Here is a 24,900-nt window from a genome sequence, read left to right as displayed (position 1 = left end):
GTGGCTCCTAGGTGGTGGTTGCGGTATCATGGTGTGAGTGTTTTTAAAGGTGGTGTTTTTTTTATTTTCTTGTGATGCTGTCTTAAGATGCAACCCCCCCCCCGACTGGAATAGTATTTTATTGTAGTAATCTAAAGCTCTTTATTTTATTTACAACTTTGAAAAATAGTCTTATATAATGTTTTTGACAATCCCCATTGCACAGCCTTGCTGTCTCTTACTATTAGAATTTGACAGGACGGGCATGGATTATTATATCACAAATTTGAATAATTAAAATTAAATAGGCAGTTAAGTTCTGCCAGACAGAAATGAGAAGCTGGTGATTTCTTTTGGCAAATGGACCAAGAGGATACAGAATAACCGATGCAGTATCATAACATGACTTCTTGGTAAGGTTATCAGTAGGGATGCACCGATAGGATTTTTTGGGGCCAATACAGATTTTAACAATGACTTATTGGCCAATACCGATATTTGTCACTTCCTCTCGTATTTGAAATTTTGGCATCAAAATATAGTATTTTAATCATGTTTTAAATCAGCAAAGTTTAAAAACACCTGCATTAAATTTATACTAGCAGTTTTATTGCTGCATCAAATAATTTCTAATGAACATGGATTGGATCCATTTAACATTCAGCAGGCCTACATAAATACAACAGAACAAAAATACATATTAAATAAACAGTGCTTTTTAGGTAGGTTTAACAGTTTTCAGGTACAAAAATAAACAAATGTAAAAACACTTCACTGTAAAAGTTAAATGCATATTCATCCTTCTTTATTGTAACAGACTTTATTATGATTAATCTTCTAATTAGTTTTTGTATACATTTTAATATTTTTAAGTTTAAATATGTATGAGATCTCCATTACCAAGGCGGGACTCTTGACGGGGTTTTCTAGTCTACAGAGCAGCTATATGGGTAATGAAAGCACGCAGTTTTTTGGATTTAAAGTTTGTCAGTTTATTAAGCACCCCCCTAAAAGGCATGAGATCTATATATATTTGTTTACTGTTAGTTGTAATAAGTGTTTTGTGTAATTCGCTGTATGTTGATGATAATGCAACTGAGAGAGAGTGTTTAATGTGCACTTCTCGTGCTGTGTTAGCTCTTATGGTGATTTTTTTTTAATTTTATTTTTTTGGAGTGAAAAAGGACGCAATAAACTTAATAAAACATCAGTAAAGTTTTGGTCATCATTCAGATGAGGTCCGCTACACTTATGAAAGTTACAAAAGTTATTTAGTCAAGAATAGAGTGCTATCTTTTGTCTTTTGTTATTTGATTAGCATTAAAGTGCAGACAGCAGCACTAGGATTATGCAACAGACATTATACAGCTCCGTGCCTTCACGCAGTTAATAAACCATCGGTTTGTTATATCCGCCTTATATAGCCGATATGCCGATGGTTGTAAATTGAGAAAAAATTGTCCGATAAATATCGGCGGCCGATACATCGGTGCATCCCTAGTTATCAGCTTACTTTATCAGCCATCATGTCATCATGATGAGACTAGGCCTGCGCGATAAAATGGTATCTATTTATCGACGGTACACCTTTTTCGATAACAATAGAAAAAAAATGCTTTATAGAAACTTGCTATGAGTAACGCAGACAGCACACACGAACACATGTTGAAATGCGTGCTGGGCTTGCCTGTGATGAGGAGATTGTGAATAAAGAATGAATATTAGTTGAATTTAGAATAAACATTTGCATTTGAATGTTAGGTGTGCATCAGGGTGGGGTGGTGATTATGATGTAAGTGACGTTGTTGCATTTGAATGTTTTGTTAGTCTAGCCCAAGAGATGCGCCGCTGCGGTGTTATTCATTCAAAATATTCGAGAAATATAGAAGCTCAATGCGGAGAAGATCTTGATTAGGTTAAAACCGAAACCAAGCCATTCACACAGAACGCATATTCAGCGCATTTTTATTAGACTGACAAATATAACTGCTGCACTCGCGTCACACAAGAGATGTAGCCATGCAAAGTTAAAACCGTTTCAACTTTTAGAAAACACGTCACGAATTTGTGGAGGTTTTTCCCTTTTCACTGCGTCTCATGTTTTTTAATGCAATCTCTGTGAATGGTGCTTCGGCTCTCTGGATTAAGTAATGCATACATTATGCTGTTTTGTTCATAATTGTTTATGCAATTTACGAAATTATATTTGATTTTTATTAGTTAATTTAGATGATGCACGTTTTTTTTTTTGTCTCAATAAATTGGGTTAATTTAAAAATACAGTGGTTAAATTTAAAAATGTTTTCTATTGCTCTTTGTTTTAAAGGTTATAAAAAATGTAAATAATTATCGATACCGAACGATTTGAAACATTATATCGTTGATACATTTTTTTTTTTTTAGCTATATCACCCAGCCCTAGATGAAACACATCAGCTTCAAAGGAAGTTTCTTGTATTTTCTCCTCTCATTGCGTTTTGAAACCATACAATGCAACCTAATCTTTAAAATAATCTCTAAATTTCAGTTAAAGGGATCGTTCTGAAAATCGTCATTAATTACTCACCCTCATGTTGTTCCAAACCCGTAAGACCTTCGTTCATCTTCGGGACGCAAATTAAGAGATTTTTGATTAAATCCGAGATCTTTCTGACTAGTGGTCGACCGATATATCGGCCTTGGCATTTGGCATTTTTCAAATATTGGCATCGGCCGATAAGTTTTTCTGTTTGGCTGATGCGTTCGTGGCGGGACTTTTATTTTGACGGCGCTGAGAACGGCAGCACCTGAACACACACAGTGCTCACATTCTGCCTCTTGTTCGCTGTCGTCGTTAACAGTTCTGTTCACGGACAGAAGTCCGGCTAATAATCAGATAGAACTGTTAAAGGAATTAAAATGTATACAAAAGTATTATAACGATTGCTTTTTTGTTGTTAGTAATAGAAAGGCAAACATTATAATACTTTCTCGTTTGCCGTCAACATTCAGCAAATACGCATTTATATAATTCAAACAAATCTTTGAATGACTAATTAACATCTAATTTCAAAAACCTTGCAAACTTAATCGAATCCAGTTGTGAGATCTAATGAAGTGTGCATTTGTATCCTACACGATCGTGTGTGAATTGAATGCTGACAGGAGGAGAGTTCAACTTCACTGGAGAAGCACGATCGACTTTAAACTCGTGATTTCAAATTATGCTGCGCTTCATGCTTTTGCCCAATGTCATATTCATGTCATTTTCGCTGTATGTGAAATGAGTGTTACTGTGGCTTTATTTGAAAAAATGTGATTTCCAATGCACACAAACTTCCCAGAATACTGAGTGCCCTGTTGGTTACAGTGTTTACTTCCTTTTTAATTAGATATTTTTATTAAATATTTGTTTATTTGTGAAAAATACTTTGTCATTTAAAGTATAAGCATGTTTATTTTACACAATTTTTTAATCCATTTTCAAATGATTAAAAATTTCTTAAATATTAAGTTAAAATAAAAGTATATCAGCCAGCGGCCACCCTGCTTCCCAAGATATCTGCATCGGCTGTCAAAAAAACAATATCGGTCGACCACTATTTCTGACCCTGCATAGACAGCAACGTAAACAACCACATTTAAGGCACAGAAAGTAAGGACATCGTTGAAATAATCCATGTGACATCCAGGGTTCGTACAGTCATGAAAAACCTGGAAAAGTCATGGAATTTTAAAAGGGCAATTTCCAGGTCTGGAAAAGTTTAGGAAAAATTCATTTAAAAAACAGCCAGAAACTCACCGCTGCTTCAAATTCATCCAAACAAGGTGCATAGACCAAAAAGATTTCCAAAAGGTAAATGACATGAAAAAAGTCCACACACTCCACCAGAAATCATATGCAAAATGTTTACTGAAAGAAACAAGGCAAACGTTTCGGTCACATGTTGACCATTTTCAATGCCACACTGACACTTAATTTACAGTATGTTTAATTTCTGTGTATTTCTGTACCTGAATACTACTTGTTAGCCCTAACCGGTTTCCTAATGCAAAGTTAAAACCGTTTCAACTTTTAGAAAACACGTCACGAATTTGTGGAGGTTTTTCCCTTTTCACTGCGTCTCATGTTTTTTAATGCAATCTCTGTGAATGGTGCTTCGGCTCTCTGGATTAAGTAATGCATACATTATGCTGTTTTGTTCATAATTGTTTATGCAATTTACGAAATTATATTTGATTTTTATTAGTTAATTTAGATGATGCACGTTTTTTTTTTTGTCTCAATAAATTGGGTTAATTTAAAAATACAGTGGTTAAATTTAAAAATGTTTTCTATTGCTCTTTGTTTTAAAGGTTATAAAAAATGTAAATAATTATCGATACCGAACGATTTGAAACATTATATCGTTGATACATTTTTTTTTTTTTAGCTATATCACCCAGCCCTAGATGAAACGCATCAGCTTCAAAGGAAGTTTCTTGTATTTTCTCCTCTCATTGCGTTTTGAAACCATACAATGCAACCTAATCTTTAAAATAATCTCTAAATTTCAGTTAAAGGGATCGTTCTGAAAATCGTCATTAATTACTCACCCTCATGTTGTTCCAAACCCGTAAGACCTTCGTTCATCTTCGGGACGCAAATTAAGAGATTTTTGATTAAATCCGAGATCTTTCTGACTAGTGGTCGACCGATATATCGGCCTTGGCATTTGGCATTTTTCAAATATTGGCATCGGCCGATAAGTTTTTCTGTTTGGCTGATGCGTTCGTGGCGGGACTTTTATTTTGACGGCGCTGAGAACGGCAGCACCTGAACACACACAGTGCTCACATTCTGCCTCTTGTTCGCTGTCGTCGTTAACAGTTCTGTTCACGGACAGAAGTCCGGCTAATAATCAGATAGAACTGTTAAAGGAATTAAAATGTATACAAAAGTATTATAACGATTGCTTTTTTGTTGTTAGTAATAGAAAGGCAAACATTATAATACTTTCTCGTTTGCCGTCAACATTCAGCAAATACGCATTTATATAATTCAAACAAATCTTTGAATGACTAATTAACATCTAATTTCAAAAACCTTGCAAACTTAATCGAATCCAGTTGTGAGATCTAATGAAGTGTGCATTTGTATCCTACACGATCGTGTGTGAATTGAATGCTGACAGGAGGAGAGTTCAACTTCACTGGAGAAGCACGATCGACTTTAAACTCGTGATTTCAAATTATGCTGCGCTTCATGCTTTTGCCCAATGTCATATTCATGTCATTTTCGCTGTATGTGAAATGAGTGTTACTGTGGCTTTATTTGAAAAAATGTGATTTCCAATGCACACAAACTTCCCAGAATACTGAGTGCCCTGTTGGTTACAGTGTTTACTTCCTTTTTAATTAGATATTTTTATTAAATATTTGTTTATTTGTGAAAAATACTTTGTCATTTAAAGTATAAGCATGTTTATTTTACACAATTTTTTAATCCATTTTCAAATGATTAAAAATTTCTTAAATATTAAGTTAAAATAAAAGTATATCAGCCAGCGGCCACCCTGCTTCCCAAGATATCTGCATCGGCTGTCAAAAAAACAATATCGGTCGACCACTATTTCTGACCCTGCATAGACAGCAACGTAAACAACCACATTTAAGGCACAGAAAGTAAGGACATCGTTGAAATAATCCATGTGACATCCAGGGTTCGTACAGTCATGAAAAACCTGGAAAAGTCATGGAATTTTAAAAGGGCAATTTCCAGGTCTGGAAAAGTTTAGGAAAAATTCATTTAAAAAACAGCCAGAAACTCACCGCTGCTTCAAATTCATCCAAACAAGGTGCATAGACCAAAAAGATTTCCAAAAGGTAAATGACATGAAAAAAGTCCACACACTCCACCAGAAATCATATGCAAAATGTTTACTGAAAGAAACAAGGCAAACGTTTCGGTCACATGTTGACCATTTTCAATGCCACACTGACACTTAATTTACAGTATGTTTAATTTCTGTGTATTTCTGTACCTGAATACTACTTGTTAGCCCTAACCGGTTTCCTAATTGAAATTCAGGTCCCAAGTTTAGTTGATAATATTGGTTAAATGCAGGGCTGTCCTTAGAGGTGACCGGGCCCCGTGGCAAATGGACCGAGGGGGACCCCATTTTTTATTCTTATTTTACATGTATACTTGTGAACTAATGGAGCCTTAGGTCATGATTATTGTCTCAAGTTATGGAAAAGTCATGGAAACATGGAAACTTGCTGGTAAAAATCGTGTTCACTAGAGTACCATGACGCATGGGTGTGGTGCTGCTGACGCAGGAGCCGGTGTTCTGACGTAGAACACGCATGCACTGTGCCTTGTTTGCAATCAGAGGAATGCACGACCATGTGTTGTGGTACACTCATGAATGTGCGTCAAAAACTTACATGGAAGAGAAGAAATTGTTGAATAAAGTCGTTATTTTTGTTTTCTTTGCACACTAAGTATTTTTGTAGCTTCATAAAATTAAAGTTTAACCACTGATCGTCACTCACTTAGAAAAAAAAAAAAAAAAAAATAAAGAAAAAAAGGGGAAGTCGTGGCCTAATGGTTAGAGAGTCGGACTCATAACCCAAAGGTTGTGGGTTCGAGTCTTGTACCAGCAGGGATTGTAGGTGGGGGGAGTGTATGTACAGTGCTCTCTTCCACCTTCAATACCACGACTGAGGTGCCCTTGAGCAAGGCACCGAACCCCCAACTGCTCCCCGGGCGCCGCAGCATAAATGGCTGCCCACTGCTCCGGGTGTGTGTTCACTGTGTGTGTGTTCACTGCTGTGTGTGTGCACTTTGGATGGGTTAAATGCAGAGCACTAATTCCTAGTATGGGTCACCATACTTGGCCACATGTCACGTCACTCGTCACTCACATGGGCTATTTTAACAATGTCCTTACTAGCTTTCTGGGTCTTGAATGTGATAGTTCCGTTGCTATCAATGCAGGGTCAGAAAGCTCTCGGATTTCATCAGAAATATCTTAATCCGTGTTCTGAAGATGAACGAAGGTTTTAAGGGTTTGGAACAACATGAGGGTGAGTAATTAATGACAGAATTTTCATTTTTCATCCCTTTAAGTTAAAAAGCTCCCCTTTGTAAAGGGGCCTTCCAGCTACCATGAAAACAGTCAATAATGTAGACATATTAGTGAGCAGTCCATATATGGAGCTTACATAAGACGTAATGTATCGGCACGCACAGACACAAGCAGGCTAAAAACCACAATGAAATGTGTGTGTGTGTGTGTGTGTGAGAGCATCCCCTGTGCACAAGGGTTTTCCTCTCTTTCTGGCCAAATGATTTCCGCTTTGCTTCAGAAAATACTTTGATAGGGAGGATGCGAGCAGTTAGGATGCCGTCTGTCTGAAGATAATGTTTTTTTTCCTTCTAGGGCACTAGGCTGTTTTAACCGATATCCCTCCTTTATCTTGTGTGGCTTTGATGGTTGACACAATGCCTGCTCATTGTTTGTCATTGCTGCTTTGACCTTGGAGCTCCTAGATGGGGAATATTTATTTGTTGCATGGAGAGCTCATTGGTCATTAAAATTATAAAGGGAAAAATGTATGTAAATAGATTCTGCATCACTTTGTGCATTTGTGCATTCAACTTCTGTTTACTTATATTTTATTTAGGGCTGTGCGATGTGGACAAAAAAAACCTATCGCGATTTCTTTGATGAATTTTGCGATTTCGATTTTAATCACAATTTTGATGCAGTCATTAATGCATTCAGTGTGAATTTGAAACATATTTCCAAAAGAAAACCAATTAGAGCTTTATCAAAAAGCTGTAACATATTTCTAGAACAGACATAAGGCAAAATAATCACTAAGTAAAGGTGTAACAAAATGTCTCTAGAATAGACATATATGGCAGGTAAAAAAAAATCCCGTGTTCAGGGATTATTTTTTTGCCATGCATTGGTCATAGAGCTCTTTGTGGCGTTGCCTCAGATGTTGAACTAGATTTGTTGCGCCAGGTTCACACGTACTCCGTCTGCAGTGCGTATACAGTATGTGTATGCGGTGCAGAAGCAGCACAAACTCATTTTGCTTTCGCACAGGACGCGCTTGCAGTCCGCTCCTGATCCGCGGCTGTTTACCACAAACACAACATTTATCCATTATTTTGATTTCAAATCCAAACGTTGTTTCTGAAAATGCTTTTTTCAGCATTGTGATTCTCTTTTATCACAGTACAGTAATACAATCTTTCATAGACATATTCACGTTTAAACTCAATAAATATAACTTTAACTACCACCACGAGTGCCATCTATTATTGCCTTGTTTATCTAAAAGTGCACTTTTCCTTGTTTTAAATCTAGCCAAAAAGCCATGTGTTGACTGTGAAACAGTAAACTTTAATTATATACATTTATGGTGTAATTACAAAATTTCCGTATCAATCCATGTTGGAGCGCACTGCCGGAGCACAATCGCATGCAGTGTGAACGCTCTGATCCGTTAACATGGGTGCGGAAAAAATATACGCACCACAGACGGAGTGTGTGAACTAGTGTTGTCACGGTACCAAAATTTCAGTATACGGTACCAATACCAGTGAAAATCCACTGTTCTCGGTACCAATTTCGGGACCAAATCAAAACACAAAAACATGCTAATTAAAAAATGGACTACTTTCATTTAATCCAAAATGTGTACATATTTAATTTTAAAGGGCTTTTGAAAACCTAGAGCTGTTCAGCCAAGAATAACAACTAGATTAGCGAATTTAAAAAAAAAAGCCCAGAACTTCTGACTGATATGACACAAACAATATTAACCATTTGTAAATTCTCTAACACACATATTTTAGATTCACAATTCATTTAAAAGCCTCTGGTGTGTAAAAATTGTAAATATCATCATGTCCTGTTTTTTTTTTTTTTTTTACCCTAATAAGTTATATGAGCATTAAATAGTTAATAAAGAAATTTCATATGCTCATTATTTGCATTAGCCGCGCTTATGCTAACGATTAACTACTCCAATAACAGCGTTCATTTCAAGCCGACATTCAAATATTGAGTAATATGCAGTGTTTCCCCCAGAACGTGCACTCTATTTGTGGCGGCATATATATGCAAATTAATTTTATGCCAGGAGGAGGCACTTGTAGAGTGTGAGCGATCAGGTTTCCCCGGTAACGCTGTACTCTCAGCTCACAAACACTGCTCAGGCATTACAGGCAAGATAAAATGAAATTTACATCACAAATTTTCTGAAGACAGTCGTTTCCTTCAGAAATACAGTGATATAAAAACACCCACACCGGGTTTCGACTTTGACACATGCAGTGCTCATGTTTATGCCTTTTGGAAAATCTATTTGTGGCTGTGAGTTTTGATATTGTGGCGGGCCGCCACAAATAAATCAATGTATGGGAAACACAAATATTAAAAATTAAAAAGAAACTTACCTGCTTGAACTCTTTCATTTGATCTGGGTGTCTTTAAAGTGTTTTGTTAGTTTGGTGTGTTTCCTCGTTTTGATGTCGCCACGTCTCAGTGCTTTTATGAAGAGAGTGCATCTGCGCACCTTTCAGATAGCGCAATCAAGACCCGGGTTGACCGGGTACTCTGTACCACCGGTACTTAAAAAAACCTGGTACCGTAATGTTTTAATTTTTTTTAGTACCGACTTGGTACCGAAGTACAAGGTCTTTTGACAACACTAGTGTGAACTAGGGCTGTGCGATTAATCTAAATCGCGATTTGAGATGTTGCGATTTGCTAATTGCAAAGCCTGCGACGTGGACGCGATATTACTCTGTTCCAGAGCATATGCATGACTGCCAGCCTTGAGGTTGCAGTCTTACTTGCCCTGGGCAAGAGTGAGCGCACCTCCGTTCTCCCCAATCAGCACTACTCTAGCCAACTGCGTAAACACCCACCATTAAAAAAATAAAAATGGAAAGCGGGACGGGAGAGAGACAGAGTGGGAATATGGCGTCTACTGGGTCAGATCGATAGTTAGGCAACTTTAAACTAAAGAAAAACGTATGCAAATTAAGCTTTGAAATGACAGACAACGAACAAAAAAGGTAATTTGCCAGAGCTGCGTCACAGCGCATATCAAAAGCTCCCTTATCGGTTCTGTTTTCAGTACTGGAGAATAAAATATACATTCTTAGATGTTTTTGTTAGTACGTGAACGTTATCTTACACATTTTATCTCCCCAACAGATTCATTTGAAATAAGTTTATAATGCATGTTCGCTATTCCCATTTCAGAAGAGCGCACACACAGCCTGTGTCTGTGAATGCTTATCATACTCGCTCCTCTCTGCCCCACGCGGCGCAAATCCCACTAGTATTTGATGGATTCTATTGGTGGGATGTAATCTGGCAGATGGCAACCAATAGAACAACAGTAATTCCTATTGGAATAATGCCCAAAACAAAAAGGAATTTTGTAATGGTTTAATGGAAACTATAAGAATTTCTGTGATGTTTCTATTGTTTTTTTCAGCAGAGTAATGATACCCATACTGTGCTGCACATTATTGACAATATTGAGCTGAAGCTTGACTTGAAGTGCAAATTTAAAATCGCAAATCAAATCGCAATATCTGTCAAAAAAAAATAGCAATTTGATATTTTCCCCCAAATCGCACAGCCCTAGTGTGAACCTGGCGTTACGTTTGTATGCCTGCCTGGTCTGTTCTGTTCTCGTGCTTCATTTAGGCGCGCTGCATTCTGATTGGTTCGGATAGCATACTGCAGGAGGTCGGGTGTACGAAATCGCGCAAGCTCAAATCGCGATTTTATGACTATTTCGATTAATCGCACAGCCCTAATTTTATTGCAATATTGTAATCAATCTAGCATGATATAAAAGGAACAATCTGACTACTTTTTATAACTTTATATTACCTCAAGGCCTCATATATAAATAAAGAAAAGAGAAATGCAGTATCAACCAGATGACATTATAGTTTTATGCATGCCAGAAAAATGTCAGTTTTAACTTTGAGAAAATTGAAGTTTCTACGCAGTGAAAGCATTATATTTCGAGTTGTTAACTGTAGCAGTGGTTTGTGACGAGTGGTGTTCAGGCAGTTTAATGTGTTGCTTGGCCAAATAAATCACTGTTAATGGCTTATGATAGAAAATGAAAAGGAGTTATTTTGTTTCTGTTGATGATAATACATGCAGATGAACTAACACTACAATGAAGCTCTGACGGATCTTGACCTCCGGCTAGAGGTCTTCTCGGGTCCTAAAATCTGTACCCGACCCGAATCATTTCTTGCCCGAACCCGACGTGCATAAATAATTTTTTTAAATAAGAAAAACCCAACCCGAGACAGACCCGATTAAATTAGACCTGAGTCCGACCCGACTGCATTTATTTTCGAACCCGACTGGACCCGAACGTAAACCGCATTGACTGTGCACAGCCTGCAGCCCCGGAGTCAGTCAGGAAAATCCCGGTGTCCTGCTGACTGATTTGGCCACTTCTCCATTACTTTCATTTGTTTAACATTTATTTAATTGTATTACTTTATATTATTGCCTGCCTGATGGATACAAGTTATTTCTGAGTTCGGCTTTCGGTTGTGACCAGTGGATTTGAAAAATAAACGTGATAGTTTGATGATAAATTAAATCGATAGCTTTTCATGGCTAATCTAAAGCATAACTAATGATCATAGCATAATTCATGGCTTCGCTAGTGTTGTCTGCAACCTAATCTCCGGCGAAAGGCTTCTGCACACAAAAAAGAAAAGCCCTGCATGAATACGCAGCGTAATGACGCGAGTGGATTTTCCTGATGGATCTCAAATCTATAAGATGGATTTCTGTTGGCGAGGTTACAAACGTATTCTCCTTTTCTATGTGCGTTCCTCACTTAACGCAAACGTGCAAGTACACATCCGGGATAGTTTAAAAGAATTCAGGTCTTATCGGGTCCATTTGGAAAAAAAAGCACATTTATTTTAAATTACCAGAGCCTTGGGTTTTCGGATCCAAGTGGACCCGTGAAGACCTCTACCTCCGGCTGCTCACAATGCATTAGGAATTTTTTATATTGTTGCAATGTTACTGTCCAGTGCAACTTTAATTCTCAAATGCTTCTGGGCGAATTAAACAGAAGAACACCATTGACTCACTCCACACGGTCTCCGGTTTTTCAGACATTGACGTGTTTGTGCTGTTATTGCAAACGTTGGCTAAATCAAGTTCCTTGATGTTTCCGTATCTGATTTCAAGCTTGTTTGAGGCTTAACCTCTTTTGTCAGCTGACCTGATAAACAGATAAAAGACGTGGAGTTTTGTTGAGTTAGCTTCTGAGGATATCTGAGGTTTTTAACTTTCTGCTTAAAGCCACTTCAAGAGAGATTTTCTGTGAAATCCTACAATTAAGAAAAGACAAGTTTATCAGGGTTTTTAATCCATTTGCCTTATGTGTCAGCTTTTGTTAACGATGAACAGTTTTCTACATCGGTAAACCGTGAATGAACACTTGAAGATAGCGGCTTTTGTTAAATAGTGTGCATTACATCGTTGCTCTTTGTTGCCAGTAGCTTTGCTTGTTTTCAGAGCTTTCCATTCTTGCAATGAACTGAAACATTTGTTAAATATGTGGGAGTCTGTCTTGGCAGTGATAGAATAGGCAGAAGTCCCAAGGTAATAGACATGCTTCTTTAGAAATCATGATGAGAGAGACTCATTTTAGCAAAAAGCTTTTTCGTGATGACTTGTTTGTCAGGAAAGAGGTTATTTTCTGGCCAAGAGCTATTTATTGTCCAGATCTTGACCTTGCTTGTTTGTAAGACCAGTTACTTTATGGCTTGTTTGTGTGTAAAATGTCCTTGTAGTGCACCGAAAAGATTATGTTGGGAAAACTGAAAACTGTCTGACACGACAACATTTATCACTGTTGGCTGGCTTCCAAGGATTGTAACTGTGTCTGTCACAGTGTGTCCACACTCCTTTCACCAGCCAGTCACATTGAAACGATCTTTCTGGCCTCTGATGTTGCAAGTTCTGATGCCATGAAAATGAGAAATTTAAAATAAGTTGACCTTGCTGCTGCCTTCAAGCACTAGCGCAGGAGGTCTCTCGTCACAAACACTGAGCAAAACTAACACCACACTGTCCTTCCTTATCTTTTCAGGGTGAGCTCGGAGCGCAGGAAGGAGAAGTCCAGGGATGCGGCACGATCTCGCAGGGGAAAGGAGTCCGAGGTGTTCTACGAGTTAGCACACCAGCTCCCCCTGCCACACAATGTCACCTCCCACCTGGACAAAGCCTCCATCATGAGGCTGGCCATCAGCTACCTGCGCATGAGGAAGCTACTGAGCTCTGGTCAGTATGCTCATTTGAATATTTTCATCTACATACGCAAAATAGTTACACCACATGCAAAAGGGAATCAAAACATTGTAAACAAATATTGTAAACGCTGAGCTGATGAACAGGAAAAAACGTGCAATCTGCACTGTCACTGGGGCAGAATCCTCAAATAGTAGGGTTGGGTATCGTGTGAATTTTATCAATTCCGATTCTTATCGATTCCCAGTTTCGATTCCGATGTAGTTTATTTATATATATATATATATTAAAAAAAAAGAATTCAAACATATATATTCTCTCTTCTTGCAAAACATTTAGTTGCAACCGAATACCATGAACAAAAATGAGCAGGCTACATAAAAACTGGACTTGATTAAGAGCTGTTTGTGTGCAAAATTTTTAATTCATAAATAACATGTAATTTATGAATGAATGATTCAATGACTCACTTAAGATTTACTTGTTTCATTAATGGATGAATCGGTGTTTTTGAATGAATCTCTTGAATGAATGATTCAAAGACATACATTTTTAACAGCTCCTTTTCGCCACTTACTGGCGTAACGACATAATCGTTAAATCTTTATTTGAAACTTCAAATTGCTTTCAAAAGGTGATGTACTTTATTTTAGTCTATACCGTACAGTACACAGTGTTTATATCCAAACTATAAACTTTTATCCCTGTACTTCTGTGATTTATTTGAGTGATTGTAACAGAAATAATGATACTGTGTGGTTGAAAAGACTCTTTGTGAAGCCGTTTCATACATATACATGACAACTGCTTTCTTCAGGTCAGCGGCAGCGCGAACGCAGTTTTTAATGTTCAAATCACACAGGGACGAACAGAAAGTTGATCGCACACAAAGGTTTAACAGCTGAATCGTCATTTAGGAAAGATCACGTTGGCGTTTGAATCGTGTTCGAGATCCTTAACGATGTTTAATTAAAAGTGCTTTGTCATGTTGGTGGTGACACTTCTCTTGCAACATGTTAGTTTATCACAAATATTATACTTAACAGTTACTTGCTGATTGCAAGTGTAGCCAACCACTGGAGCGCTTAGAATAGTGAGGAAGGTCCTGGCAGAGTCGGGGTCCTCACAGATGGAAAAAAAGAAAAGATGCGCGCACAGGAATCGATAGGCGGTATCAAAATGCTCATTTTACAAAAAATATCCAATTCTGGAATTGGAATCGATTTTCAATACCCAACCCTATCAAAGAGTGCATATTAGTACTAATATGTACCTTTTAGATACTAGTATGTTCTAGGGCTGCATGATTAACTGAAATTGCAATATGGCTTAGTATGATTATCAAATTGCAAAAGCTGTGATTTAATTAAATAAATGTTCATTTACACTCAAGCAGCTCATAATCCAGTGTTTTCAGTGTCTTGAAACAGCCCTGTTTGCAGTAAGTGCTGTTCCACACAAACTCATCTCTGCATCTGCTCTGACTTTGGGATGTTTATAACATGCATTTGAGAACACATTTTCCCGAACTTGCAGTGAGAAGCACTTATAAACCCGGTTTTGTCAACAAAAGTAAATCTTTCTTTCCCTGCGTTTATAACAAGTACTAATATGGACTTTATCTTCCCTTCAAGGGTGCATAATACTACTACTATTTATTTTTTAGGTACTAAAATGTACCCTTTGAGAGTACTGGCCTAGTGACAAACTGTTGTAACTGTCAAGATACTATATTTTCTGACAGTGTGTAGGAAGCTTAATGTGCTGCTGTGACCATACGCTTATTAGATTGCTGAATGATGTTTGGCTTTGCAGATGATGAAGAGAAGGAGAATGAAATGGAGTGTCAGCTGAACAGCTTTTATCTGAAGGCCCTGGAGGGTTTCCTCATGGTCCTGTCTGAAGATGGAGACATGGTTTATCTCTCTGAGAATGTCAGCAAGAGCATGGGCCTCACACAGGTAGCTAAATGTTTTTATTCTTTGCTGTTTAGCTTTAAGGCTTAAGTTGTAGCTAACTTTCTCTGCCGTCTTTTCTTTCAGTTTGATCTGACTGGTCACAGCATCTTTGAATTTTCACACCCATGTGACCATGAGGAGCTGAGAGAGATGCTGGTCCATAAGACCGGTAAGTCACACATGCTACACTGCAACATTTTCCCGCAGAAATATACACCAGCCATAAATAGTAAATGCATTAACTGCATTAATTTTTTGTCCATGTTTAGGATCCAAAAAGACCAAGGAACAAAATACAGAGCGCAGCTTCTTCCTGCGTATGAAGTGCACACTCACTAGCAGAGGGCGGACTGTCAATACCAAGTCTGCTACGTGGAAGGTGAGATGCTGTCTGAATGCTAACAAAGTTTTCTCAGACTATCACTAATCTGTTGGTATATAGTTTCCCCTTAGCATTACTTTTTCCTGGTATATTTTTGTTTTAAAAGGATAAGATTGCCTTACCCTGATTTGCTGATTTTAAATGGTTCATTCATTTTGGTGACATTGAAAGCATACAGGAAATTTAACAAGGAAGAAGGAAAGAAAAACTGGCTTGAGTCTTATTGTGCACAGAGCATCCTTATAGTAGTTATTTATGACACATCTGCTATAAGACTTTGAACAGAAGTTTCGCCCTTCTCTCTTCTGATGCAGGTTCTTCACTGCGCTGGTCATGTCCGTGTGCAGGAGCGCGGTGAGGGTTCGGGAGACTCTGGCTTTAAAGAGCCTCCTCTGACCTACCTTGTGCTCATCTGTGAGCCCATTCCTCATCCCTCGAATATCGAGGTGCCTCTGGACAGCAAGACCTTTCTTAGTCGCCACACTCTGGACATGAAGTTCTCGTACTGTGATGAAAGGTTAGCAGGAAGATGTGATGGCCTCATATTCACCTTATTTTGCAAAGTGCAAGAAAGCTATTTCCTGTGATGTGCAAGACTTCCGATTTATTAACCACTATAGGTAAATAACTAAAAGGTTATAAAACAAAGTGCAGTAAATGGTAAAACTATTTGTGCTACAAACCAGTGCGTTTATGATTATCATAATAGATTAAAATAACAAAATATACAAGTTTGCAGCATAACAAGACTTGAAATTAAAAAAATAACTGAAAAATAAAAATAAAGCGAATGAAATCGGAAGCCTTGCACATTAAAATTACAAATGGCCATTCCTGCTCTTATGTAAAAAAAAATAGCATGGATACATCAAACAGAAAAAAAAATATTTCCCCCGGATTATGTAGACAGATTGGTGCAGAGCTCCTTTTCTTTCTTTTTGTTTTGTTGAAGTGTAACTGGTTTGGCCTGCCCCACTTTATTTCCCCATTTTTTTTTTTCTTTAGTTTTTTATGTATTTGGGTTTGCCTTGATGGGTATCTATGCCTAGCAATGATTACTGTGTGTGCCTACCAGTTGTTGACATCTCTTTGAATAAAAGCAGTTCTGCAGAACAAGTCTAGTAGGCCAAAGCACAATAGTCTGTGTTCTGTACTTTTACAAATGTTATTAACACCACCTTGTGGCAGAAGTAAGTATTATTATTATAAACCGGTAGTATTATTATTATTATTATTTTTTTTTTTCTTCTATTGCTTTGCTGAAAGAGTAACAGGGCCTCAGTTTCGGCATCACTAGAGATGCAGATATGGTTGTTGGAGATATTTTAATTTTTTTTTCTTTTCTGTTGTACGTGTATGTAGTATCTACATACTATAATAACTAGTTACTATCCCTGAGCTCACCTATAAACTGCAAAACAAAAATAAAACCGAAATAAACACAATTGAAAGCTATATAGTAATCGTTATTAATGATATAAAAAACAAAAACGAATTAAAATGGCAAAAGCAGACAACACAATTACTAAAACCTTAAACTAAAATTAAATTTAACACTGAAAATATAAAAATAAGTTACAAATATTCAAAATTTTAATAAATACAATCGTAGTATATGAATAATACTAAATATTTTTAGTGTTCAAAACACTGTTTTTTAGGGATGCACGATATATCGGCCACCATATCGGTATCGGCCCATATCGGCTCATTTTTTCTGTTATCGGTATCGGCCTGATAAGAAAATTTGGCCGATATCTTAAAGCCGATAAATAATGCATTATTTCCTTCAGAGACACTTCAGATGCGCGCTGTTCGTTTGCAGCCTTTTGTGCAATTGTACATTGTAATATTGTGTTTATTTGATGTATATCTGATTTATCTCATATAGAATGCGTTTGGTTAAGTTAAAAAGAGCGCTTCAGTTTACCGGTGATCATCTTTAGCTCAGCACACGCAGCCCAAACAGCAGTGCACAACATTAATAACTATGATTGGGAATGTCATGTATATAACATTCTAATGAGAACATTATTATAATAAAACGTTGTGAATTCTTTGGGTTTAGTTGCCGTGTTTCAGCGCGTTGTTATGGGAAGAGCGCATCCACAACAGGATCACACATTCTGACTATAGCATGCAATAACTGCGTCATTTTGTACATATATAAGTTGTAATATTATGTTTATGTTGTATTAATATTAATCTCAGGATGCATTTCCTTGAGTTAAATAAGCTGCCAGCAAAACGCTTCAGTTTACCGTGTTCATTCAGCTCTTCAGCTTCAGCTTGAGCTGCAGCTCAATGGCTGCTATTTAAAACAGTGGTATTAATTTGTTACTTTTTCAAAATCATTGATATATTATTAATAACAACAACCACTTGTATTTTTCTCTTATTATTTTCATCAACAATATGGTTTAGTAATTAAAATCATTTAATTATTGTCCGTGCAGAGGCTATTCTGTTTTATTGATCTGTGGCGCATTCATTTTGATTCTTTACATGTGTAATGATGTCCAGTGACTTGTTTGCATTATTTATGCATAATTTTATTTATTTGTAAGGCTTTTTTATGACTAAATTTGGTAATGGGAGAGTAAAAATATTTTTAAAACGTACACCGTTCAAACTAGGCTGCTTATGTTGAAGTGTTTGGGATGTGGCTTTTAATGATGAGACCTTTTTTGTAATCAGGCTCTCAGAAAGTATATAACAATTTGGATATAGATTTATCGGCCAACATATCGGTTATCGGCTTTCAAAAATAAAGAATAATCGGTTATCGGTATCGGCCAAAATTTTCATATCGGTGCATCCCTACTGTTTTTGAGCAAAATTGTTACAGCTGTAGATTAGACATATTTGTGAATTACACTGTTTCTCTTGCACTTAATACTACATTACACACACACATGTGATCTAGACGCAGAGGTGAACTCAATGCAAAGGCCCAGCTGCCATAAATTCTTTGGCCACAAACAGTGAATACACAGAAATCAGCATTCTTGTTCACACTTAAGACCAAATGCATGGTGTTGCGAGAACTAAAAATGGGTTACAGAACAAAGAAGATTGAGACCCCTGTATTAGACGTCTCCTATCCAGATCACGTTGAAGTGGCAGTTGTTTCAGCATGTAGCTATAATTGCATACTAAATCCTCTCACTCACTCTTTCCCGAAGGATCACAGAGCTGATGGGATATGAGCCGGATGATCTTCTGAACAGGTCTGTGTACGAATACTATCATGCCCTGGATTCAGATCACCTCACCAAGACACATCACAACTGTGAGTGCCTGGACAGAATGCATACCTGATCATGATAGAGGTTTCACTTTAACGTGCAAAACTGTTACAAAAGATGTCTTGTGGAATACTTCTGATTGGAGAGTGTTGTTTTTCCCAGTGTTCGCCAAGGGCCAGGCCACCACAGGCCAGTACCGCATGCTGGCCAGGAAAGGTGGTTTTGTGTGGGTGGAGACTCAGGCCACCGTTATCTACAACCCCAAGAATTCTCAGCCGCAGTGCATTGTGTGCGTCAACTACGTTCTCAGGTACAAATCCAGTTTTGTCACATCTTTAGTGGACCAGTGGTTTTATAGAAGCAAAATATTGTGAAAAGTACTTTGCTGTATTTAGTGTGTATACAAATGTGTCTGATCATAATTCAACTTTACCATTCTGTCCCGTCCAGTGGCATTGTGGAGGGGGATGTTGTCCTGTCCTTGCAGCAGACTGTGACAGAGCCCGAGGCCGAGGAGAAAGAGAACCAGGAGATGGAAGATGAAGCCTCTGAGGTGGACATACTCAAACTCTTCAAGCCAGAAAGCCTCAAGTGTCCCGTGGAGAGCTCTGATCTTTATGAGAAGCTGAAAGAGGAGCCTGAGGCTCTTACTGTGTTGGCGCCTGCTGCAGGAGACACCATAATTTCTCTGGACTTCAACAACTCAGGTGCTTCCTGAAGGATGGTTACATGTTTAAATGGAACATATTAAGCTTTGCTCACTTTGATTTGCAGCAGATGTTTTCAGTGAGAGCTGATAGTCAGAGGTGGCATGTGCAAAGAGCATATATTCTCCTTCTCATTATTCTCATCTTGTTTAATCATAGATGATATTCCTGCAACTTACATGAATGCTTCCCCTCCACAGTGTTAATTTTTAGTGGCAAAAAAGTGTAATTGTCCAAATAAAGTGACATTTTTAACAGCAGGGAAGTTCAATAGCTGTGGCTCGTTGTGCAGCCCACCAGTATTGTAAGGCAACCAGAAGTTGAAGAAGAACGTCTACTAGCGACTGACAGCTCATACACTTCTGTTGAAAAGTTTGGGGTTGGTAAGATTTTTGTAATGTTTATCCAAAAAAAAAGTATCTTATGCTCACCAAGGCTACATTTATTTATTCAGAAAACAGTAAAACCAGTAATGTTGTGAAATATTTTAAAATGACTTGTTTCCTATTTTAATATTTAAAAAATAATAAAAATGTATTCCTATGATAGCAAAGCTGAATTTTCAGCAGCTGTTAATCCAGTCTTCAGTGTCACATTATTTAATTTAGGATTCTTTGAGTAGTAAGTTCAGACAAACAGCATTTATTAGAAATAGAAATCTTTAGTAACGATGTAAAAGTCTTAACTGTAACTTTTAATCAATTTAATACATCCTTGCTGAATAAAAGTATTAAATTGTTCTACCCCACCCCCCAAAAAATAAATTCTTACTGGCCCCAAAACTTTGGAGTGTACCTTAATATATATAATGCAATCCCTCGGCAACTTTATAATCTTATAAAGACTGAAAACATATTCAAGGCATTCACTAATCCTCCGAGACTGTTATATGAGAAATATGGATTCATAATCTTAGTTTCTGAAATAAATGATAAATATACACACAATTTCTTGGTGTGCTACCAATAATAATTTAACAGTATTTAATTTCCTCCAGATTCTGACATGCAGCTGCTGAAGGAGGTGCCCCTCTACAATGATGTCATGCTGCCCTCCAGCAGCGAGAAGCTGCCCATCAGTCTGTCTCCTCTGACACCCATTGACTCCACCCCAGTTCTGAACAAACTAGAGACCGGAGTGGAGGTCTTCACTTTCAGCTCTGCCTCAGACTCCACAAACACACCTTCCACATCTGGACTGTGCTCCTCTGGGGTAAATACTCATTAAATGGTTGCTTTTGGTTTTTTAAATGTTTTTTTTTAGCTGCTATTCATATTCAGCTCCTTTTTAATGGTTAATGAGATCCTGTGTGTCTCAAAGACAATAGTTCAAGTGTGTGTGTGTGTGTGTGTGTGTGTGTGTGTGTTTTGTTTTTTTCTCTCTTAGCCCAACAGCCCCATGGATTACTGTTTCCAAGTAGACTCAGACATCAGTTCTGAATTCAAACTGGACCTGGTTGAGAAACTGTTTGCTATTGATACCGAGGCAAAGACCCCTTTTAGCTCCCAGGTAACCCTTTATCTGAAATATCTCTCTCTGTGGTCAGTATTGCGTTGCATGAATTTCACAAGACATATTTCTGTGACTTCTAGGCCATGGAGGATCTCGACCTAGAGATGCTGGCTCCGTACATCCCAATGGATGATGACTTCCAGCTGCGTATCCCCTCTCCGCTGGATCCGCTCCCCTCTGGCCCTCACTCTGTGTCAGCCATGAGCTCCCTGTTCCAGCCCTTACCCTCCCCTGCGTCTCCAGTCTCTTCCTCCAGCAGCGTAGTGAAGCAGGGGCCATCATCACAGGCCCCTTCACCGCTGCACCTGCTACAGGAGGTGTGCAGTGCCCCTGTCTCACCCTTCAGTGGCAGTCGGGATGTTTCCCCTGCTCGGTCCCCCGCCCCACAGAGCAGCAATCAGCTCAACAACAGGTAGAGCTCTCACTGGCATGACTTCCTGCTGGCAATCTCAGTCAGATCAATTCTTTAGTAGAGGGATCGGATGGCTGATCTGTATTAAACTGCAAGTAGATTAAAGCCAAGCCAAAAATGGTTCTATCATGAGCCTAGAGCTCGGATTGGGACTTAATTTATATGTCCCTACTTGTAAATTATCAGATTTTGTATTTGTTGCTCCAATTTCCCAGAGAGCTGTCTCCAAAGATGTTAGCCATCCAGAATGCCCAACGTAAGAGGAAGTTGGAGGAAGTGACATCACTTTGTGAGGCTGTTGGACTGGTCAGTATGAAAATAGATTAAGTAAAAATTAATAAACTATGATGAAAACACTTCCCGAATAAATTCCTAAATCGAAGAAGAAAAAACTTACGTGAAACATTGTGAAATGATTCTTGAAAATGTTTTCCATGTAACCCCCTCTCCTATTTCCTGCAGGGTGCTTTGCTTCAGAGTGTGAACAGTGCTGTAGAGCCTGGAAAGAGGGCAAAGGTTTTAGAGGTTAAAGGATCGAGTGTGCTCGGAGGAAATAAAACCATTCTCATACTGCCCTCTGGTGAGTAATGAGACCATCAAAACTCTGCCATGTATTTTATGAATTTTTAAATACGCTCTGCTAATAAAATAATTTTTTTAAATTAAAGCTTCATAGAAGTGAAGCAGCTTTATATTAAAATACTAACAAAATTGGTATCAACGGTGTATTCAGTTCGCACTGAAATAATTTAGTACTTTTTACTTGATGGTAATACCACTTGACATTTTTTTTAGAGTTCTATCTTAGCATGTATATACAACTCCGCTCATCTCTTTTCCCTTCTGATTCTGCAGATGTGGCCAGTCGCCTGTTGTGCAGTTCTTCAGAGGGCAGCAGCGGGCTGCCTCAGCTAACACGTTATGACTGCGAAGTCAACGCTCCCGTGCAGGACCGCCATCATCTGCTGCAGGGAGAGGAGCTCCTGCGTGCTCTGGACCAAGTCAACTGAGCTTTGCTGTGTTTAGCAATTCCGGACACTGCATCCCCCTCTCTGCCCACTGCCCCCTGGATCCCTGAAATCAGCCTCCACTTTTTCTCTTTTTATTCCAAGCCCTAATATCAAGCCCTCTATAAACCCCAGTGTTTTACAAATGTACTAGATGACCTGCACCTTCCATTGATTCTGCCAGTGATGCGAAGAGGAGCCCAGAGGGAGTCCATCCATCCCAGTGTGTAGAGGGCCTTGAGACAGAGGAGTGTAATATAACTTAACAGTGGCAGCAACCAGATGAGAGTTAAGAGCCTTAATGTTAAATGCACACTGACGCACAGATGCTGATACGTGCAATCTCCCACACTCCCTCTGGATTCCCTACTTTCACCTAAAAAAAACCCCTGTTGTGTTTTATCCCCTTTCCCAAAGCGTGTGTATTGTAGCTACAGTCGCACAATCTATTTTCTTAAGATAAAATACCAGCAGTCCATGCAATATATGAAACCATTTTTATGAATATGTAATTTTAATGAAAGATTGAACAATTTATTTTTTCTCTCTTCAGAGTTTTGTTGTGTAGCGGTTATGTGAGAGTTCTGTGTGTGTGCAGTCATAGGCTCAATGGTTAAACGCTGTTGGATGTTTGTGAGTGTTGCTTTCATTGCATTGGTATTTGCTTACATCACTTGTTTTCTCTTGAACCGTACAGATGAATTGCAAAAGAGCCATTTAAAGTAATGATAGAGAATGTGCAAAAAAGGGAATTCATAATCATCACAGCATGGTGTTCTCATGATGGTTTTTGTCTCAAAGAGGTTCAAACAGATTTATAGTTTAATTATGCAATAGATTTTTATATTTTTAGGGGTCATTTTTTCTGTTTAGTTCTCAACGTGGTAGATGCTTAAGGTAATTCATGCTTGTGAGATGTCATGGCTTCATGAGCTGTTTTAGATCATACAAAGCTGATAAATCATTTATCCCAGTTTTACAGGTATTTATAATGTCATTGGAACATGAATGCTTAGTTAAGTAAGACAATATTTGTTTTCATTATGCTTTCAGATGAATGTCAGCCTGTTGACAACGTCCTGCAAGTATTTTATGACCTTTTATCTTGTTTTTCAATAGGAAACATTTTCTTTTATGTTGTTGTAATCTTCATTTATCTCTCCAGTCTTCTCCTTTATTCTCTTAACACTAAATGTTTTGTTTATTGAATAATCAGTAAAAGACAATTGTGGACCAGAATTTTGTGATGTATGTTTCAATTGACGCGACACCTTTTTATTATTATTATTATTATTATTATTCAGGAGTAGTGGTCGACCGATATGGATTTTTTGACAGCCGATGCCGATATAATTTTAATTTAATTCATATTTAAGAAATTTTAAATCATTTGAAAATGGAAAAACGTGTAAAATAAACATACTTATACTCTAGAAGACAAAGTATTTTTCACAAATAAATACATATTTAATAAAAATATAATTAAAAAGGAAGTAACTGTAACCAACAGGGCACTCAGTATTCTGGGAAGTTTGTGTGCATTGGGAATCATATTTTTTTCAAATAAAACCACATTAACACATTTTACATACAGCACACAGTGAAAATGACATGAATATGACGGTGGGCAAATGCATAAAGCACAGCATAGTTTGAAATCAGTCACGAGTTTAAAGTTGGTCGATCGCGCGACTCCTGTCTGTATTCAGTTCGCACGAGCGTCACAGAACACGCGATCATGCAGGTCACATGCACACTTCACACGATCTCAACTAGATTCGACTAAGTCTGCAAGGTTTGTGAAATAAAATGTTCATTAGTCATTCAAAGATTTGTTTAAATTATATAAATGCGTATTTGCGGAATGCTGACGGCAAACGAGAAAGTATTATAATGTTTGCCTTTAATAATATTAAAGCAATCGTTATAATACTTTTTTGTATACATTTTAATTCCTTTGTTTAACAGTTCTATCTGATTATTAGATAGACTTCTATCCGTATTAGACAGGGACGCGGGAAGTATGGGTGCTGAGGGGGCTGCAGCACCCCCTGTTTTCACATGGTTGCAAATGCAAGCCAGGTTTGTTCATTTAAATTTCAGTTTTAGCATTTCATAATTTATTTGTAATGATCTCTGACATATAAATTGTAAGTGGGCTATAATAAACCCATGTTTATCTTTATATCTTGAGGTGTTTATATTCCTCATGCACACATGACGCTAGCGCGTGGTATCAGACATGAACTATACAGAATGCGAACAAGATTAACTTTAATACAAGGAGATAATGGCGCAAAAGTGAATTTCAGATTTTTTTCGGCATCCAAACAACCCCCCCCCCCTTATCGGCTGATGACAATATATGAAAAATGGCAGATATCGGCCGATATA

At 37.8% G+C, this 24,900-nt stretch overlaps 1 protein-coding gene across 2 annotated transcripts in view; it reads left to right on the top strand.

The window, feature by feature from the left end:
- The window catches only part of LOC107563689 (hypoxia-inducible factor 1-alpha-like), a 30,171-nt gene extending 6,429 nt beyond the window's left edge, over positions 1-23,742 (top strand). For both annotated transcript variants that reach the window (XM_016248628.1, XM_016248627.1), the window contains exons 2-15: positions 13,123-13,313; positions 15,096-15,241; positions 15,323-15,407; positions 15,508-15,617; positions 15,935-16,137; positions 18,806-18,912; positions 19,031-19,178; positions 19,319-19,575; positions 20,573-20,787; positions 20,962-21,084; positions 21,168-21,499; positions 21,715-21,805; positions 21,962-22,079; positions 22,355-23,742. In XM_016248628.1, the coding sequence (XP_016104114.1) occupies positions 13,265-13,313; positions 15,096-15,241; positions 15,323-15,407; positions 15,508-15,617; positions 15,935-16,137; positions 18,806-18,912; positions 19,031-19,178; positions 19,319-19,575; positions 20,573-20,787; positions 20,962-21,084; positions 21,168-21,499; positions 21,715-21,805; positions 21,962-22,079; positions 22,355-22,509 (2,139 nt within the window). In that variant the 5' untranslated portion in view covers positions 13,123-13,264 and the 3' untranslated portion in view covers positions 22,510-23,742. The remainder of the gene's footprint in view (positions 1-13,122; positions 13,314-15,095; positions 15,242-15,322; positions 15,408-15,507; positions 15,618-15,934; positions 16,138-18,805; positions 18,913-19,030; positions 19,179-19,318; positions 19,576-20,572; positions 20,788-20,961; positions 21,085-21,167; positions 21,500-21,714; positions 21,806-21,961; positions 22,080-22,354) is intronic.
- Positions 23,743-24,900: the final 1,158 nt, after the last annotated feature.

The sequence above is a fragment of the Sinocyclocheilus grahami genome, unplaced genomic scaffold (assembly GCF_001515645.1).
Source record: "Sinocyclocheilus grahami isolate Dianchi unplaced genomic scaffold, SAMN03320097.WGS_v1.1 scaffold886.1, whole genome shotgun sequence".
In the NCBI taxonomy this organism is placed as follows: domain Eukaryota; kingdom Metazoa; phylum Chordata; class Actinopteri; order Cypriniformes; family Cyprinidae; genus Sinocyclocheilus; species Sinocyclocheilus grahami.
The sequence above is the reverse complement of the archived record's forward strand: the minus strand, read 5'-3'. Positions and strand labels throughout refer to the sequence as shown.